At 37.9% G+C, this 18247-nt stretch overlaps 3 protein-coding genes across 7 annotated transcripts in view; 1 reads left to right on the top strand and 2 right to left on the bottom strand.

Annotated features, from left to right (window-relative positions):
- Window positions 1–7625, bottom strand: part of LOC111480548 (ubiquitin carboxyl-terminal hydrolase MINDY-3) — a 25061-nt gene extending 17436 nt beyond the window's left edge. The window contains exons 1-2 of the mRNA XM_023125652.1: window positions 7620–7625; window positions 4793–4795 (exon numbers count right to left, since the gene is read on the bottom strand). The gene's annotated coding sequence lies outside the window, so the exon portion shown is untranslated. The remainder of the gene's footprint in view (window positions 1–4792; window positions 4796–7619) is intronic.
- Window positions 1–12350, top strand: part of LOC111480504 (eukaryotic translation initiation factor 5B-like) — a 15990-nt gene extending 3640 nt beyond the window's left edge. For all 3 annotated transcript variants that reach the window (XM_023125582.1, XM_023125580.1, XM_023125581.1), the window contains 11 exons: window positions 1005–1567; window positions 1707–1814; window positions 1905–2005; window positions 2110–2200; window positions 2294–2404; window positions 2487–2552; window positions 3694–3753; window positions 5487–6044; window positions 11259–11378; window positions 11509–11628; window positions 11865–12350. In XM_023125582.1, coding sequence (XP_022981350.1) covers window positions 1005–1567; window positions 1707–1814; window positions 1905–2005; window positions 2110–2200; window positions 2294–2404; window positions 2487–2552; window positions 3694–3753; window positions 5487–6044; window positions 11259–11378; window positions 11509–11628; window positions 11865–11930 — 1964 coding nt within the window. In that variant the 3' untranslated portion in view covers window positions 11931–12350. The remainder of the gene's footprint in view (window positions 1–1004; window positions 1568–1706; window positions 1815–1904; window positions 2006–2109; window positions 2201–2293; window positions 2405–2486; window positions 2553–3693; window positions 3754–5486; window positions 6045–11258; window positions 11379–11508; window positions 11629–11864) is intronic.
- A 2543-nt stretch (window positions 12351–14893) lies between these two features.
- Window positions 14894–17934, bottom strand: LOC111480557 (scarecrow-like protein 1). 3 transcript variants are annotated; one of them, XM_023125668.1, is made up of 3 exons: window positions 17598–17678; window positions 17396–17463; window positions 14894–16934 (listed from the first exon to the last, which is right to left on the bottom strand). In XM_023125668.1, the coding sequence occupies exon 3, from the start codon at window positions 16853–16855 to the stop codon at window positions 15125–15127; it is 1731 nt and encodes a 576-aa protein (XP_022981436.1). In that variant the 5' UTR covers window positions 16856–16934; window positions 17396–17463; window positions 17598–17678; the 3' UTR covers window positions 14894–15124. The 3 variants fall into 3 exon arrangements, with proteins under 3 accessions (XP_022981436.1, XP_022981434.1, XP_022981435.1); XM_023125666.1 differs by lacking the exons at window positions 17396–17463; window positions 17598–17678 and adding an exon at window positions 17700–17934; XM_023125667.1 differs by lacking the exon at window positions 17396–17463 and having other exon boundaries at window positions 17598–17693.
- Between the last annotated feature and the right edge of the window lie 313 nt (window positions 17935–18247).

The raw sequence follows: 18247 nt of genomic DNA, 5'->3' as shown, positions 1-18247 counted from the left end.
TAAAAAAAGGAAAAAAAAAAAAAAAAAAAAAAGAACAAAGAAAAAGGAAAAAAAGAAGAAGAAAGGCTTATAAGCAAAAAAGAGATAGGGGAGGTTATTCTTCTGTTTTAATACCCAATTAGAAGTCCTTGTACATCCTTGTCTTTTGAGTGACTGCCTCATTCTGTTTTTCTTGTGTCTCCCTTAGTGAAATCATATTCCCCCACTTCACCATCAACGAGTCACAATTCAAGTGAATCAATTTCTTCCATTCCATTGTTGCCAAAAGGTACTGTGGTGTATTATGTGTATAAAGAACTCAGAATCTAAAAGGGTTTATTTATATAATGGGACTTTGCGAGCAGATTTTGGAATATGCTGCTATCTTCCTTTAGCTTGCATATATCCCCTTTTACAATCGATATGAGAACTTTTCTGTCATCTAGTTGCAGTCGCCCCTTCAAAAAAGATCAGGAAAAGATCAGGAAATTCTGTGGTTAAATTTAGTTAGAGCTATCTTAGGGCCCCTCGGAGGAAGTATCAACTATGCATTTAGTGACAGTTTTCTTTTTTTGATAGATTCTTTTGGTTAGTTTTTGTTCTTGCTATGTCCTGGGTACATGCCTTTTCTCTCCCTTCACGAATTATCACTTGAATGACTACTAATTAGGTCTAATTAGGTGGCTCACTTCAAAAAATATATCCAGAAGGAGAGAGACAAACGTTCTTTTTGTCTCCCTATCTCTTTATTCTCCAATTCTATCCTAGGTTTTGATATTTTCACGAGAGGGAGTCCGAAGCTTTAGCATAGACTTATAAAATATGGATTATTTATAATATAAACCTCCTGTACGATATAATGTCCTTATAAAGTGATTATTTTATTTCTTTGTTTCTTTTCATTATTTTGTTATATTTAGGTGTTATCTCCATGATTTTTTCAATCTTCTTCTTAGCATTTTCTCTGTTTTCAATATTGAAGTTAGAAATTGGATTTTTCTGTTTTCTAACACTCACATTTGCAGGTGCCAAGCCAATTGCCCCTGCCCAAAAAAATTTACCTTCTCAGCCTATAAGGTCTCAAGATATTGAAAACAGAAAGAATCAGCCTGAGGTTGAGGTTGTTGACAAGGGCAAACGAAAAGATGATGCTGTTAAGAAAAAAATTTCAACATCAGATACTACTACTAAACAACAGGAAGAAAATCTTCGCTCACCCATTTGTTGTATTATGGGCCACGTTGACACTGGTAAAACCAAACTACTGGACTGTATTCGTGGTACAAATGTTCAAGAGGGAGAGGCAGGAGGAATTACGCAGCAGATTGGGGCGACATATTTTCCTGCTGAGAACATTCGTGAAAGAACTAGGGAATTGAAAGCTGATGCAAAGCTGATGGTTCCTGGCTTGCTTGTTATTGACACCCCTGGCCACGAATCATTTACAAATTTACGTTCTCGTGGTTCTGGTTTATGTGACCTTGCAATTTTGGTTGTTGACATCATGCATGGCTTAGAGCCACAAACAATAGAATCTCTAAATCTCTTGAGGATGAGAAACACAGAATTTATTATTGCTCTGAACAAGGTAACTACTATTTATTTGCATTTGCACTTGACATTTTTCTTTATAACGTTTGATCTTGTAGTACTTTCTCCTGTTTTTATTTTTCATTCAATGTATGAAATATCTGTTTCTGACAAAGAAAACTTATGCAACTTTCCAGGTTGACAGACTTTATGGGTGGAAAACAATCCGCAATGCACCAATACTGAAGACAATGAAGCAGCAATCCAAGGATGTGCAGAATGAGTTCAATATGAGGCTTATTCAGGTTATGTATCTTATCCATTTCTCAGTTGTAATTTTCTTTTATCACTGCTTAATATGTGCTTCGATTGAATGTATTATTTTGGGTCAACAGATTATCACTCAATTTAAAGAGCAGGGATTGAATACCGAGCTGTATTATAAAAATAAGGAAATGGGGGAGACTTTCAGTATAGTACCTACAAGTGCTGTTACGTAAGTTTCACTGATTTGATGGTTTTGTTTTTTATTTCTCTATGCGGTCAACACCTTTTTTTTTTCCTTTCAATTCTTCTAATAGCTTGTTTTGAATATGTTAGTGGTGAAGGTATTCCGGACTTGTTATTATTATTGGTGCAGTGGGCCCAGAAAACCATGACGAAGAAACTTACATATAGTGATGAAGTGCAGGTGTTTACTGTGACTGTTTATTATTTTCTCTATGATAATGCATTATGATTTGATAAGATAAAAGCTGATCATATTCTGATTGTGTCCCAACAGTGTACGGTCTTGGAGGTCAAGGTTGTTGAAGGCCATGGAACAACTATTGATGTCATATTGGTTAATGGAGAACTGCATGAAGGAGATCAAATAGTTGTTTGTGGCATGCAGGCAAGCACTGATCTATGATATTATAGAATTATCTTTTGTTTAGGGGGCCTCAAAATAAACTTATGGAATTATCTTGTTATAGGGCCCAATTGTTACTACTATTCGAGCTCTATTGACGCCGCATCCAATGAAGGAGCTCCGAGTGAAGGTATGACTGCTTTTAGCATCTTTTGTTCATATAGGTTTAGATGGTTGATCTTGCTTACAAAAGATAATAAAAATTAATGGTAATATGTGATCTTGTCAATATAGTAACCTTTGGTTCATTTTGTACACGAGGTTTGGTTAGTTTTTGAGTCATTTATGGGAATAGCTAGCGCATGCTTGAGTTAGTGTATGAAAATTAGTGCCAACAGTTAAAAATATAGGAGAGAGAGAGGGGAGGTAGAATTTTAGGGCTAACTGTGGGAGAGAACTGTTCTCTAACTCAAAATCCAGTTTCAAACATATTTTGAGTTAAATTTAATAATTTCAAGTGTGCAAGTGATCCACTTCAACGGTAATTTGGACTGTGTTTCCAAGCTTCCTTGGAGGAAAATTCACTTCAATAGGTTAATTAATTTTAGAGTTAATCTTATATAAAGAAAATTGGAATCAATCATCATCTTGATTGAAGAAGCAGAGAAATGTTTTTCGTTTGCCACAATATTTGTTTCTTATTAGAATAAATGAGTCATAGCATCCTTCCTGGAACTCTTAGTCGTACATCCTTCTAGGAACGAAATTACTACAAACTGGTTGAGGTATTTGCATAATTATTGCACTGTAGGTAGGAAAACAATGTAATTCGAAGCGAGGAATGTGATTTTTTAAATGACCCTTCTGAGATCAATATGTTCATTACTGTTAAACCTGGAAAAAGGAACGTTTCAGAGTCTGCCTTTAGGTTACCTTCCTTATTGACAAAAGAATCTAAATTCCAGTTCCAGTTTGGTTAGCATGGGCGATTCTAGCTGGAGGGGGAAGGTTGGTGGTTGGTAGAGGGAATGTGGTCATTGAATTTTATCTGCCTGGATATTTCCGAGAATTGTCACTAGAATGGCTTAGATTTTGTTTGGCCTGTATGAATGTGCAATTCTGGACGAAACACTGTTATATTTATATGCAATTGTTGCAATGTACAGCTGATGACAGTATCGTAGTACTTTCTGTTTGAATATTTGCGTGCAGTCTCTAGAATGGCTGAAGTCCTATCTGACCTCTATGAATTTGCAATCCTTGACGAGACACTATTAAAATTAATATGCAAGTGTTGCATTGAACAGCTGATGATGTTGTATAATTTTCAGGGTACGTATCTGCATCATAAGGAAATCAAGGCTGCTCAGGGAATTAAAATAACTGGACAGGTGATTCATCATAACTATAAATCAAGAAATATTATTTTTTTCCCCTTCAAGAAGTATGAATTCTGGCTTAGACACGTGTTAGTAATTTCGAATAAACGTTGGGCACAACACAAACTGACTTGACAGATGTTTACTAAATTTAACGGTTTTTCCCCACATGTACATCTACACATTTTGATGATCTTTGCACTCAATAAGTTTGCAGTTTGAATTATTGATGGTTGTATTGTGCTAAAAAAACACAGAATTTGAGACAAAGTTTGAGTTAATCTTAAACAAATTTTGCTTCCTTTTCCCCATATTCTCTACCAAGTTTCTCCCTTCCACGACCAGCATTCATATAACAATGATCCTCTCTTTGTAGCCATTAATTTTGTTATATAAGTTTGTTTCTAGTCCTCTTTTCTCAACCATTTGACTTCACATTTCTAGAACGTTATCTTATTTATTGTCTTTAAAAATCACCTCTTCTAATTCAGTTTTTGGGGAGGGGGTTCTCTCTACCCCCGGCCCCTAGGCTGTACTGTCCTCCTTTTTGGAATATAAATTTGACGTTTCTTATTAGAAAGGAAATATCACCTCTTCCAATTCAGTTTGCCTTCAATTTTTCTCTCTCCAGGTGTCAATAGTCCATTTTCTTCTCTGTTATTAGCCTCCTTTAAGATACCATCCAATTCCTCTTCTCTACACTGTATTCTAGATATCTTTCGTTTATATCTCAATTTTTGCATCAAGTTAACCCTTCTGTCTCCTTCCTTGGTTTATTCCAAGAAATATCGATTCAACCATGCATTCACAATTCAGAATCGAGAAGTTCCTCGGGATAATTACCCCGGTTTGAAGTGTTACCTTTGTTTCTTTGACATTTTTTGGCCAATCAAGACTATGAAATAAGGAATCTACGCATCAGCATCTGCTTAGCTCAACGGTTAAGGTACCAACCCCATTCCATGAGGTTGGAGGTTCAAATCTCCCATTTCATCAATTGTTTTAAAAATACAAGAAAGGTACCCAGCAATGAGTAGATTGTTGGACAGACCCCCTTAAGGTTTGACCTAGTGAAGCATCCATTTTTCATAATTTCCAGAGTCACCTGATTGTCTTGAAACCAAATTCTGAACCATTTGCACCGTTCAAGACCTAACGACAACTAGATACTACATTTTCTTTCCAAAGCTCATTAATTCTTCTCCATACCGAGTGATTCCAAAAAAATTATCCCATACGTTTTGATCTTCAATTAGGCTAGATTTTGGAGATATCTCTGATGTTTTTGACTTCTGATTGTTGCAACTTGTTAGAAAGTAATGTAAGGATTCAGCTTTCTTACATCCCAGCTGGCCAGCTTCATTGAAGTTACATAATCATACTCCTGAGCATCATTTCGAGAATGCTTTCACTAATCACATTTATTTTTCCTCCGTCTTCCAGTCTGACATTGTACATTGTGCATTCCAATTTGATTTAGAGCCCGTGTCCTTACCCCATTCACTTGCGAAAAAAAAAATAATTGTCTTCTGGGGAGATCACTTGCCCAACTTTTTTTTTTTACTCCTATTTTATTTAGAAGAGCCTGATAAGTATGCGATTGTCTAGTATGTATTTGAGATAGAACTATAGCTCAAAATTGTAGTGTTTTTTATGATTCATAGGTCTTATGGTACTCGAATGAGATTAAGTTGATTGATCTAAATAAAATCTCATTGGTATATATCTGTTGAATATTTGTATAGGGTCTTGAGCATGCCATTGCTGGAACCAGTCTTCATGTGGTAGGTCCTGAGGATGACTTGGAAGACATTAAGGATTCAGCTATGGAAGATATGAAGTCAGTAATGAGCAGGATAGACAAGACTGGTGAGGGAGTCTGTGTTCAAGCATCTACACTTGGTTCCTTGGAAGCATTGCTGGAGTTTTTGAAGAGTCCGGCTGTGAGCATTCCTGTTAGTGGAATAAGTATAGGACCCGTTCATAAAAAAGATGTCATGAAAGCTAGCGTAATGCTTGAAAAGAAAAAGGAATATGCCACTATTTTGGCTTTTGATGTTAAAGTGACTCCAGAAGCCCGAGAACTTGCTGATGAGCTTGGTGTGAAGATTTTTATTGCTGATATCATCTATCACTTGTTCGACCAGTTCAAGGCCTACATTGATAATCTTAAAGAGGAAAAGAAGAAAGAAGCTGCTGAGGAAGCAGTCTTTCCTTGTGTTCTCAAGATTTTACCTAACTGCATTTTCAACAAGAAGGATCCAATTGTGTTGGGGGTTGATGTAATTGATGGCATTGCCAAGGTATTTAAGTTTCTTCTTCACATCTCTTGTTTGCTTCAATATTCTAGATGTTATTTCAGTATTCTAGATGTTATATTGTCTCTAAAATCTGAAATATTGGCTTAATTTCTTATCTTTTGCTTCAGTAGATGCATGAATCCAGATAATGGTTTAGAAGGAAAAGAATATAACTTTGCAACATTCTTATATTTGCATTTATTTCTGATACATGATATATCAAGTCTTGTACCCCGCTTGCCGACTCCCCATACATGGGTCAGGCATTTACGTTTGAATTTGCCTTTCAATTCAATGCATAAGCAACCACTCTTCATGTTACAATTATGGGGGGTTAATTGTGTTATGTTAGACGATACCGTCGTCTATGACATCAATCATTCTACAGGTGTAGGTATAATCTCTTCCCAAGCAACTAGTAGCTACTCCTAGGTGTGTTCCGTTTCTTAACAAAACTTACCTTGTAGCTCGCGTTTTTGCTCCCCTCAGAGCACTTGTGGTTCCTGTCGAAGATTGAACATCTCCCTCTCTTGTGGCACTTCACTATGTCTATCTTTGGTATCATCAGAGGTCCTGTATTCCTGCATAGTGCTCATCAACACTTGGGATATTCTATTCTCGTATACACCCCACTCAGGTGTTACTTCTACCGGTACTCCTTTTAGGTACTGTTTGAGGTAGTGTACTCCCATACGGACTTCTCTCAAGTGTTGCTCGTGATCATTTGTTCTAGTGTAATGCCATTTTTAGGTGTTACTCAAGTTGGTAATCCATTTTTGTATATCCTTCATTCAAGTGCTACTCGAGTTCATCTACTCTCATATAACACCCCTCTTGGTGGCACTCGAGTTTGTCTCCTAGTACCTCTCAGACACCATTTGAGGTAATCTACTTGGGATCATCTATTCTTGTATAACACCCCTCTCAACTGTCACTTGGCGTTTGTCACAACTCCCTCTCTTAACACCTAATGGTTGTCATCTCACACCCGTAGTGTGCTCATTGTCCCAGTCCTTTCCTCAGAATCGACTAAGGTGTCACTAGCATCCATAATTGTCACAGCATCGGGAAGTTGTACTTGATGTGTTTTGACTGTCTTGTAAGGAGTCAGAAATTCTTGAGCATTGGCCTCCTACTAGTCATTACAGGTGTTCAACCTTATAAGACCTCGCTACATGTTTGATGTGCTTGCTCCTGTTTTTCGACAATCCTTAGGGTAAGCGTCTGATACTCTTTTGATGTCCTCCTGATTCTTTGTTCACACTGCTTGTCTAGTGGGAAGACTCCATGCACTTGACTTCCTCGAGTTCAATGCAAGTGGGTCGATACTGAAATCCTCCCAATCCTGTGAGAATTGCTTATTACTGATTGGGGAGTTCTTCCCCAGACTCCTCACTCTTAGGCGCAATCTATAGTTAAGTACTTATGCCGTAATTACCCATGACCTTTAGCAATGGGATCTTGATAGTTCTCTCTACCCATTTTGTGCTCGTGGTCTACAATCCCTGTCGAGGTTTCTCATTAGGGTGTGCTAGAAGAGACATGCTCCATTTCCCTTCGTACCATGCTGTGAATCACCCATGTCTTAGCATTTCTTGTATCACCTCGGCAAGTCCTTTGTACTCTTGCGCCTTTATATTCCTTTCAACAATTATAGCATGTCAAGCCTGTGTTGATAGTATTTTCATGCTTTACAGTTTCGGATTTTTGTAGCTCTAAGTGAGATTTTGTAGGGCACTGTACCCTCTAAGTATCTGTTCCTTGTGTCCTGACCTATCAAGGTCCATACTGAACTACTATCCCTCATAGTATCTCATGTACTGGCCCTGTTTGAGCCTTCATTGTCTCATGATAGCTCGTACTCTTTCCCTAAGACTTTATCTATACCCCTCTAGGGTATTTACGGGATTTTTAGGATAAATTGGTTAGCCACATTGAAATGTTATTGCTTGTGTCATACCCAAGTGTCATGCATTGGTGAGGCGTGACCTCTCACTACCCCAACTATTGAGTTGCAAGGACATTATGGAAAATATCACTCAGTACTGGTCAACTAAAAGGGATTAGCTGATGACTCCCTAATAGGCCATATAATATCATCATAATCTGAGTTGGAGCAAACCACGTGTCTGCCAAGGTAATACACTCATGCGCTCATGCAGGCCCGTAGTCCTATGGACAAGTTTATGACTAACAAGTAGTTGGACATCCTTGAGTTTTGTTTGTGGCACATAACTATGCTTAGAGCACAACTTTGGCTTATCCAACTCCTGATAACTACTATGATTGACTGTTGACCCCATCACTGTGATAGGTTCACAAATAGGAGCTATTGGCTTGACTACTAATCCTCACAGAACTTGTAGCTGCATGACCCCATAATTGATACCACCATGCAGACCGTTGCCCTCTTGGCCTGTGTGCACAAGTCATGAGGCAAGACATAACATATGACATAACTTAAATCTTTTACTAGCTCAAGGTTTGTCACCTTAACATGGTATCTAGCCCTTAAGCCTGTGTGGGAATATTGAAGGATCCCTCGGATCTGTACTATAATAGTTTCAAACCGCCCCTACTGGCTGAACTCCACTTTGGAATTGATGAAAAATTGACCCTTGGACTGACTCTTCTGAGTAAGGGATCTTGGTTCTAGGGGTGGACTAAATCTCACATCCTAGTGTGGATCTATGGACCTATCACAGTTTGGTCAGTTTTGAACTCTTGAAAGAGTGTCTTAATCTCTCGGATCCATGTTGTACCTCATCAGCCATAAATCGTCGCTACTAGTTGGGTTCCTCTTTGGAATTATGAGGTGTTCTTGGACTGGCCTTCATAAGTAGTAGGTTATGTACCTAGAAGCAAAATAAATCCTCACAACCTAGCTTACCTTTTAAGGACTTCTCGTGGCTTACTCCCAACTGATTCTTGGACTAGTGGCTTGTTCTACCCTCTAAAGATTAGGAGGCCAGGGAACACCCTAACTCACATTCTTAGCCTGAGCAAGCTAGTCACACTCTGTTACTAACTTGTGGTTCTTAGGCTAAATCATGTGTATAACTAGTTACTAACTTATTTTTATCTAAATCATGCTCGACCAAGTCAACCCTACAAATATACTTATATAAAGAATTCAAAATGGCTACTTATTTACCTGGTCGTGGGTAGGCGTTTCTTACTCCGAGCTGCAAGGCACTCAATGACTCTCTATCTAGGGAGTAGTGTATTGGACGTATTAACCTAGGGCTATGATACCAATCTGTAATGACCCTTTTTCGAGACTTCGAATAAAAGGATCATTACGTACATACACAATTTAAAAGACTTCATAAAATTTTTTCGTTTTCAAGTGGAGGGTTGGAACTCAAAGTTCGAAACCGAATTACATAAAATTCATAAAACATTTGAAATACAAAATACATCCACGTGAGTCAGTTATAAAATGATTATAATAGTCAAATACAAATACAAAACCAAAATACACATGCGACTACAAGACATGGATCTAGGGGCCCCTTGTAGTCACATCTCCTGAGCGCCTTTGCCATCAACTGCTACTTCACGGATTGTTTGAAACAAAGAATAGCAATGATGAATATATAAATACTCCATAAGCAACCTACACCATGTATCTATATTCTAGACTACTTAAGGGCAGCATCTAGGTGTATCACCTCCATCAATCTTGTCCAGGTTCGAAAGCTCACCAATCTCATGGTCCTTATCAATGTAAGTCTATTAGGCCCATTTGTTTTATTGTACCTTGTCACTCCATCTCTACGGGTGTGTTTCACCGATCTGGGTTACTCAGGGTTCTAGGTGCACTTAGTTAGTTAGTTACGATTCTCAATGCTTTGTTTCGTTCCTTATGCGATCTTCCTAGAAGAGATGGGATGTGCCTTATCAACCTCAGAATCTCAAGCTTTAGGGTCCTCTTTATTTGGATCATGTTTCTCTCGATAAAATTCCCTATTTGCAACCACTATGTGATCTCCTTAATAGAGTCCATAGTGTTAACTACTGAACGCTGATTGGTGCTCCCTCAAGGTGCCTAACAAGCTTTGCTACTAAATGCCTATCTATACTCCTCCAATAGTGCCTGGTAGACTCGCCACTAAGCACATCTTGAGCTCCCACAATAGTACCATCTGTATACTAGGTAGACCCTTGCCGGTCAAGACAAGTTCACGATTAGGGCTTATGTCCTAACTGCCTCCATGTAGTACTAGACAACCCATGCTACCTCAATGACACCGGTTGTGGCTCATAGACCAAGGTATAGTAACTTTATGACCAAGACTCTGATCATGCTCATAAATCATCTAGATCACATGGTAATTAAGCATCCATATATGAGCATTTGTGTAAGTTTAACCACCTGACGTGTTCTAGCAATCAACATCAGACATTTCTTCCTATTATCACGCATGGTAAAGTACAGTCATTCTAACCAGAGTCTCAATCATTCATCGAGTCAAATCAGAGTCCCATCAAAACTGCAGAAGCTCATAAATCGTCCATAGGTACTAAACCGTTCAAAATTTCATTTTATCAAGTCGAGTACTCAAGTTTAGGTAATTTCTACCCTAATCCATGCTCAAAGTCTATTTAGCTCAAATCCTAGTTGATTCCTACCAGCATTTTTCAAGAAAAAGTTCAAATGGTTACTTATTGTGTTCAGGTTGTTCGGAGGCTTGGTTTTCTTGTTTCTCGAAGTTGGTATTCTCCCAAACTCTTAGTTAGGTCCTAAATTGAATCCAAAGGAAAAAAATGGTGAAAACGGAAAATCGCTCTAGTGGGGCAAAATTTATAAGTAAAGGAAGGCCAAAAAGTAAGGTTGACCATTGATCAGGTCAATCACCTTCGGTTGTTATTTTTGTACTAACATGCATTGGATGTGGACGTCTAATCATTCTGTGACACTTTTTGGACATCTAGTGTTTGATCTTTCTGTAATTGATCCAACACATACTTCACAGGCATTCGTGGTCATATGGACACGATAGAAAAGAAAAGTATTATAGTGCATATTTGACTCAGGAGCGTTGGGTTTGCTTGTCACCCTTGTTCTTAAAGCATATATTTTGCATTTTTTTTAATTTTTTTTTGAAATATAATGTCGTAAGTTATTTACCAACATTTTACTGTTGGTTGAAGAATGCATTTTTGATAAATCACCTGTAGTTCAATCTTTTTGATGTTTTACCGTTGCTGCAGGTTGGCACACCAATCTGTATTCCTCAACGAGAATTTATTGAGATTGGTCGCATCGCATCTATTGAAAATAATCACAAACCTGTTGATTATGCAAAGAAGGGGCAGAAGATTGCCATTAAGGTAACCCCTTTTGTTATTTTACTGGTTTCTATGTGACTGATGCACTTTTATTAGAAACTTTTCTTAAATTCTTATAATCATCCTTGTGGTAGCAATTTTGTGCTGATGTTTCCTTGGGTTCTTCCATCAGATTGTTGGGCACTCTTCGGAGGAGCAGCAAAAGATGTATGGTAGGCATTTTGATTTGGAGGATGAACTTGTCAGTCATATATCAAGGAAGTCCATTGACCTACTCAAAGCCAATTATCGGGTTAGTTTACTTTTCTTCCCTCTCTTTTCCCCTGTTTAATAGAAAAAATCTGAGAAATTGTTATAGTCCAACACAATGTAGTCTATAGTTTTAGACCATTGGATATACTAGAGAAGAATTACAAAATGTCTAATCTGTTGAATTTGAATTGGATGGTTATAGGAGACATGTGATTATTTATTTATTTAATTATTTTGGTTTTAGCCAACAAATAAAATGAATATGTGAATGTACAGGATGATTTGTCCACGGAGGAGTGGAGACTGGTGGTGAAATTGAAGAACCTTTTCAAGATACAATGAGATGAACGAAGCACCAACTTGATCGGCTTGTGATTCTTCAAAACAGCTAGTTCGGATGCGGTCATTGGATTGTCATGTTGAAGATGCAGAGGCCATGTGGTAGGGAAGGAAGGCTGTTCGTTGAAAAAGCCACCTGTGCCGAGTTTATGGGAAGGACGAACGTTGAATTCTTCATGAAGGTGGGGAAGGTATGTGCGGCGTAACAGGGTTTTTTTGTTTGCATGAGAAAGCTACTAACCAATCAATTGAAATGCTCTCTTTTTGTGGAGTCATTGAATACCTAAGTTTTGTTGTGGTTTATCGATTGATTTTCTGTATGAAATAAGTGATTGGGAGATTGTGAACTTAAAGGGGAGTTGATCAAGATCTGTAATTATATATGTCTTTAACATTCTTCGCCAATTTAGTATCTTTCTCTAATTTAATTTCTCATTTCTTGGCTAGCTTAATTAGAACAATTTCCGGGAAATTATTTTCCGTTTCTTGTATATTGCGTAGGTGGAGGGTTTGAAACTCCAAAAGGATATATGTGTTTCTTGTTAGCCATGCTCATGCTGGCTAAGTTCCGTTGGTTAATATTGAGAATGTTGACTAAATGAAATATTGACATTAATTTCCATTGAGTCTCTTGGAGCGTAAGGAGGATCTTTGTAGAAGACCTCAAAGCTATTGGAGCTCAGGACTAGGAGGAATTGAATAAATTTCAAAACGAGCAAGTCTTTTTGCCACAATAGTGACTCAGGGACCCGAGGTTTTGACCATCATCAAAGGGAGAGCAAGGCAAAAAGTTGTTTGTGTCCTAAGGCCTATCCCAATAGATCAATGGGTAGGAGGAGAAGAATTTTGTGTAAAAGAGCTCAGAAACCGCTTCAACCAGGAGAGCCCACTGACGGGTTTGCTTCAACAAAATGGTTGGTTTCTCGGGGGTATTCCTCAACCTATAACTCCATCCACGCTGAACCTAAATCTACCAGGCCAGTTCCGATCAAGTTCATGTTGTTTGCTGCCCATGTGACCTAATAGATCTTCCAAAGGGGAGTGTTTTAAGATTAGGACGAGTGATTTGCATTGTGTGCAGAGTGTAAGTGGACAACCTTGATGGAATCCACTCTTCTTAAACTCATTCAAGGACGAGGGATTGTACACATGAATAAGCCAAGGCAAGACACCAAATTGACTAGACCTTATGAACTTAAGAACCTATAACTTAAGACTTCGGTTCTTCGAACAAAAACCATGACATGATTTTAGTCATGTTGTAATGCCCCTAATTTTCTTTTCTAAATTAGTGATGTCATCATGTGCATGCCTTAAATAACATAGCGGAAAACCACCTTTCAACTACTAAATGAAATTTAATGCTTGCTATTGCCATTTTTTGACTTTCAAGTCATCCCAACATTCACTATCTGTGCAGGAGCTGACTTGAGTATTTTAAAAAATACTCAAGAGTCACTTCACTATTGGGGTTAATAATGCAATCACACACATAATATGTTGGGGACCTATCTTTTCAAACCATTACATGACCTTAGGCTCTTTCTAGTTTCAGGTAGGGTTGGATGTGCATTACTTCCCCACGCACAATTCACGTACTCGCACATGAATCCACCGGGCGGACTCGTATAAAAAACAAGACAAAAGCAAATAAAATAAAGGTAAAATTAAATTAAATTATAAAAATATAGTAAAATTTTACGCAATTTAAAAGCAACAACACTACAATTAAAAATTCTAATTACAAGTCGGTGTTGTTCAAGTTTATCACAAACCAAAAATGAGTTTGTGATACATTTACAAACAAAATGCTAAAGACCCAAAACACAAAGACGGTTTGATGCCCCAGGACGACTCCTTCTATGAGCGCACAACTCTTAAATGCTTCCCCACCTCGACTAGCAATCTACGAACACTTGAAATTGAGGGGTTAGTATAAAAATACTTAATAAGTAACCTACTTGTAGGTTCTCATTCCATCCTTATCCTACCTGCACTTTTGAAAAGGCCTCAAAATTTCAAGTAGTTTTCTTACCTATGACAGACTCTTTAGAGGCTTGGAAGCTGTTCACCGAACTCTAATGTCACAGAGAAGTTTACACGAAATTCCGTTGGGCATTCAATATAAGATTGAAAGCAACTTTATCTAATTTTCTGTTTCTATATAATTTTTACTTTCACTTAAAACCTCAAGTTTATAAGAATTTTATTTGTGTTTATATTTTAATACTTTGAACCATCATTGCTTTCTTAGGTGATTACAACTTTGAGAACAGAATAATAATTAAAAAAAACCCTTCTCATCTTCAAATAAGTCTTGGTAAAAGAATTAATTCAACCCTTCTAGAGATTCATTAAATTTAATATCCACTTTAATGTTTCAAATCAAGTTAAACCACAAAATGAAATTAATTAAGAAGCAATGCCACCAAAGAACTTGATTTAATCTTATTACATATAATTTTATTTCAAAATTAAATTTAAGAATTTATTCAAATCGTTGAAATTTTAGAATCAATCTAGAGAAACTATGAATTTCATTACCCTCGGAGAAAATCTACGAAACTTTTAGCCCGAAATTACCAACTTGAACGATCGGTAATATCATAACTATTTTTGTTTGAAGAAAAAAAAATGAAGCATTTCTGGCAACCTCTTACTAACAGACCATTTTTAAAACCGTGAGATTAATAGTAATAGATAACGAGTCAAAACGGACAATATCTGCTAGCGGTGAGTTTGAGTCGTTACAGCATCGTTTAAGTCCTTATATGACTTGATATTAAAGATACAAATTCCTCCATCACATTCTTCATCATAAAGGAAGTTACAAAAACACCCCCATCTGCAGCCTTTGGATGACAAGGTGACCTAATTACCTCACATTTTCAAAGTCAGATAAGAACTGAGTGGTATCAGTATTGCCACCAGTTTTGAACAACACAGCTATAAAAGTAGTAGTTTGATGACTTCAAGGGTAATTTAGTATTTTCAAATGAAGACAGATCATCATATATGTATACATACATATATATATATATAGTACATAGATGAAAAAAAAAATGTTAAAATGGAAAACCAGTAGAGCAGGTAACCTGTAAGCTTTAACTAATGTTAGATGACTAGGAACCAAACACACACACACACAAGCATTGAAGCAAAACAGATACAACAACAGCTGTGAATGATACACTTTGTTACCTCCATGCTGAAGTAACTATCAAGCTTTTCTCTTCCCATCCAAAATGGAGTGTACCCATTTCCTCATACATCTTGAATCTCTCGCAATACTCCTCCATAATAAGTTTACGGATCGGGTCGGTCACCTTTTCGCTCATCGAACACGAAGTGAAGCCAGCCATCGTCATTCTCGCCCGCCATTTCCCAGCGACTTCGTATCGCTCTACTCTTTCTTCACCTTCACAAGCTACAATGTTGACTATGTCCTTCGCCAAGCATTGTCTTTCTACATTTATTCTGTCTTGACTATCTCTTGGAAGTGTTACATCGAGAGAGTCGTACACAGCTGCATAGTAGTTATAAGTTTCGATGAATCTTGAAACGAATGGGGTCGTATTTGCATTCATGTCCTGTTCGACGACTGTTACTAGTTTGGGATTCAGGCTCTTAACCATTCGGAGAAGCCTGTCTCTTAGATTTACGGTTGAAACGCTTTCGTCTGGCATGTGGTGAAGCAGAAAAGCAAAGTTTACTATGAGTGCTTCTCCAGGCCGGGAGGCGAGCATTGAGGGAGTGACATCTGAAGCATTTGAGGCGATTGCATGAAATTCAAATGGAACCCGCAGCGCTTTTGCCAGCTGCTCGAGCCTTTGTCCAATGTGTCTAAGACCTCCAACAGGGCGCTGTACCGATTCGGGGTCATCAACACCAGTTAGCCTCAAATGTGGTGGCTTACCTGGCTGAGCTGCTAGCATCTGAATCAATTTTATGTACTGAGTTCCTTGGCTTACATCGAAATCGATTATGTGAATTCTCTTCTCATCTTTCGCTGCCTCGATAATGGCACAGTTTGCAGCCATGAAGCCAAATTTGAAACAGGGGCAGACCTCAAAAAGGATCTGCATAGCTGCGAGACGGTCCGAGGAAGGGGGTTCTTTGCATCTCAAGGCTTTATAAAGACATTTCCCCGACTCCAACAACCGAGCAGCAAGACCTTCCACTAAATACGCTGCAATCCTCTGTGAGGGATCTCCCTGAACCGAGACCATACCCCGGAGCTGTTCTATCATAGCTGATGCTTCTTCAAAGTTGTCTTCTGAGATAGCAGAAGCACATTCTATAAGTATCTGTCTGGGATTCTGTGATGATATCTGAGATGCATCCTTATTGCTACTATTGGTACTGAAATTAGAATCCGTCGATGATGATTCCTTCGGCGAGTCATGAAGCAATGCCTCTTGAATTGAATTCGCCCATTCGCTATCAATTTCCATGCTCTGGCCATTTGCAAACATCTCATCCTCGTAATCAGCAGAATCGGGTTCGCCAAGCAGATCTCTCTCCAATTCTTGCAACTTCTGTCTCACTTGATCATCCTCAAAATCCAGCTGTTCTGGACTTGTACTCTCAAGGCAAACCGAGTATGAGTTCAATTGATAAGCATCAAAATGTGTAAACGAATCACACAAAGGGGATAGAGAATCAGCCCTTATCCCATACAAAGCAGCGTTGGGATGAAACGAATCAGTAGAAATGCCAGAAACCGATAGCTCTTCGATCGGGAAGTCAAGGAAATACTTGTCGTAGCTCTCACTGCAATACGAATCATTCATATACATCGTCCTATTCTTTTCGGAACCAAATCTCTGCGTGGACAAGTCGGAAGCATTCTTGGTTCCTTTCAACGAGTAGAGTTTGCGAGTTCCATACGACAACGGAGATGGATCGGATGGCCCGACTAATGACATCGTTTTCTTCGTCCTAGCTCTGCTTTTTCAGGAAGACCAGTTTTACACCATATAGATTTTACACCCTCTGTTGGAAGCCCTGGAAACACAAAACATATACCCAATCAATTCCTTAAGAATTTGTAGCACAAAGAAGAGGAACATATAATTCAAGTAATTATACAGAATCAGAGCCAAAATTTAATAGAACAGATCAAAATAAACCAAGACATGAAGAGATTTCTTCTAAGCTCAATTTTAGAAACTTCAAAATCTTCATCAAATGAATCTTATTAAGAAGTTTCATGGAGAAAAGGCTTGAAGTAGCAAAGGAATCAGAGGTAGAACATCAGAGAGCCAATTGGTAGCAATTAATTTAGATAACAAACCAGGTTACTTCTCAAATTAAGGCCATCAGTTTATGCAGTAATTAGAATCTTAAGCAAAACATGATGTAAATGAAGAACAACAATCCCAATCCCAGAAGAAGAAGAAGAACATTCAAGCTTATAAACCAACAATTTCAAGAACAAGAAAACCCTATGAATCTAAGACAAATACCTGAAACAGGGTCGTTCTCAAAGAACTTGAAACCACTCAAAATCAACAAAATTAACCTAAAAAATGACCTGAAACGTATTAAAAAGCCTCAATCCAGAGAACCCACAAACCAAAACCAAATTCCCCCTTCTGGGTTTCAGTATGACAAGGAAGATTTAATAAGAACAAGTGAGAGAAATAGAAGAAGAAATCATCAACTTACAGAATCAGGAAAAAAGAACACGAAAACAGAATTTAGAAATTTCTTGGTAAAGAGGATCGATCTTCGGGAATTCCAAAGTGGGAGAAAGGAAGAAGAACAAACCTTAATATACGAGATTGAAAGGGAAAATTCGCAACACCTTCTGTTTGGGGGGTAATAATTTCCAGGGTTCAATTGGAATTTCTAGTTGGTGTTTATGGATGGATTGGTTTGGCGCTTTACCAATTTGTCTGACTAAAAAAATTGGTTGAAAATATCATGTCATGCCTACAAAATGCTGACGGCGGCGCCATGGATGAATTGTGCCTTGTTCTTTAATCTCAATCCTGACCCTTCAATGGGTTTGAATCAACGATGCAGCTTTGAAGACTTTTCTGGGTTTTCACACATTTTGAAGAGGCTTCATTGGGGAAGTATTGGCGTTGGATAAGAGGGAAATAGCGTACGGAAATGGATTTGAGAGAAAAGTGTTGAGTTATAACAAGTTTGAAATTTGATGATTTCATTATAATTGAATCATAGTTCAAACCACAAACTCTATTGACTTTATGGATTCGGTCATAACTTTCCGTTTAGATTGACACATTTTCGAGTCTTAGCTCAAATACACGAGGAATGGATCTAGCAACGCTAAAGTCAATTTTTTTACC

This window comes from Cucurbita maxima, unplaced genomic scaffold (genome assembly GCF_002738345.1).
Source record: "Cucurbita maxima cultivar Rimu unplaced genomic scaffold, Cmax_1.0 Cma_Scf00006, whole genome shotgun sequence".
NCBI lineage: Eukaryota > Viridiplantae > Streptophyta > Magnoliopsida > Cucurbitales > Cucurbitaceae > Cucurbita > Cucurbita maxima.
The sequence above is the reverse complement of the archived record's forward strand: the minus strand, read 5'-3'. Positions and strand labels throughout refer to the sequence as shown.

Excerpts from the sequence above, each read along its gene's own strand:
- LOC111480557 (XM_023125666.1), bottom strand. The coding sequence starts at position 16,855 with ATGTCATTAGTCGGGCCATCCGATCCATCTCCGTTGTCGTATGGAACT.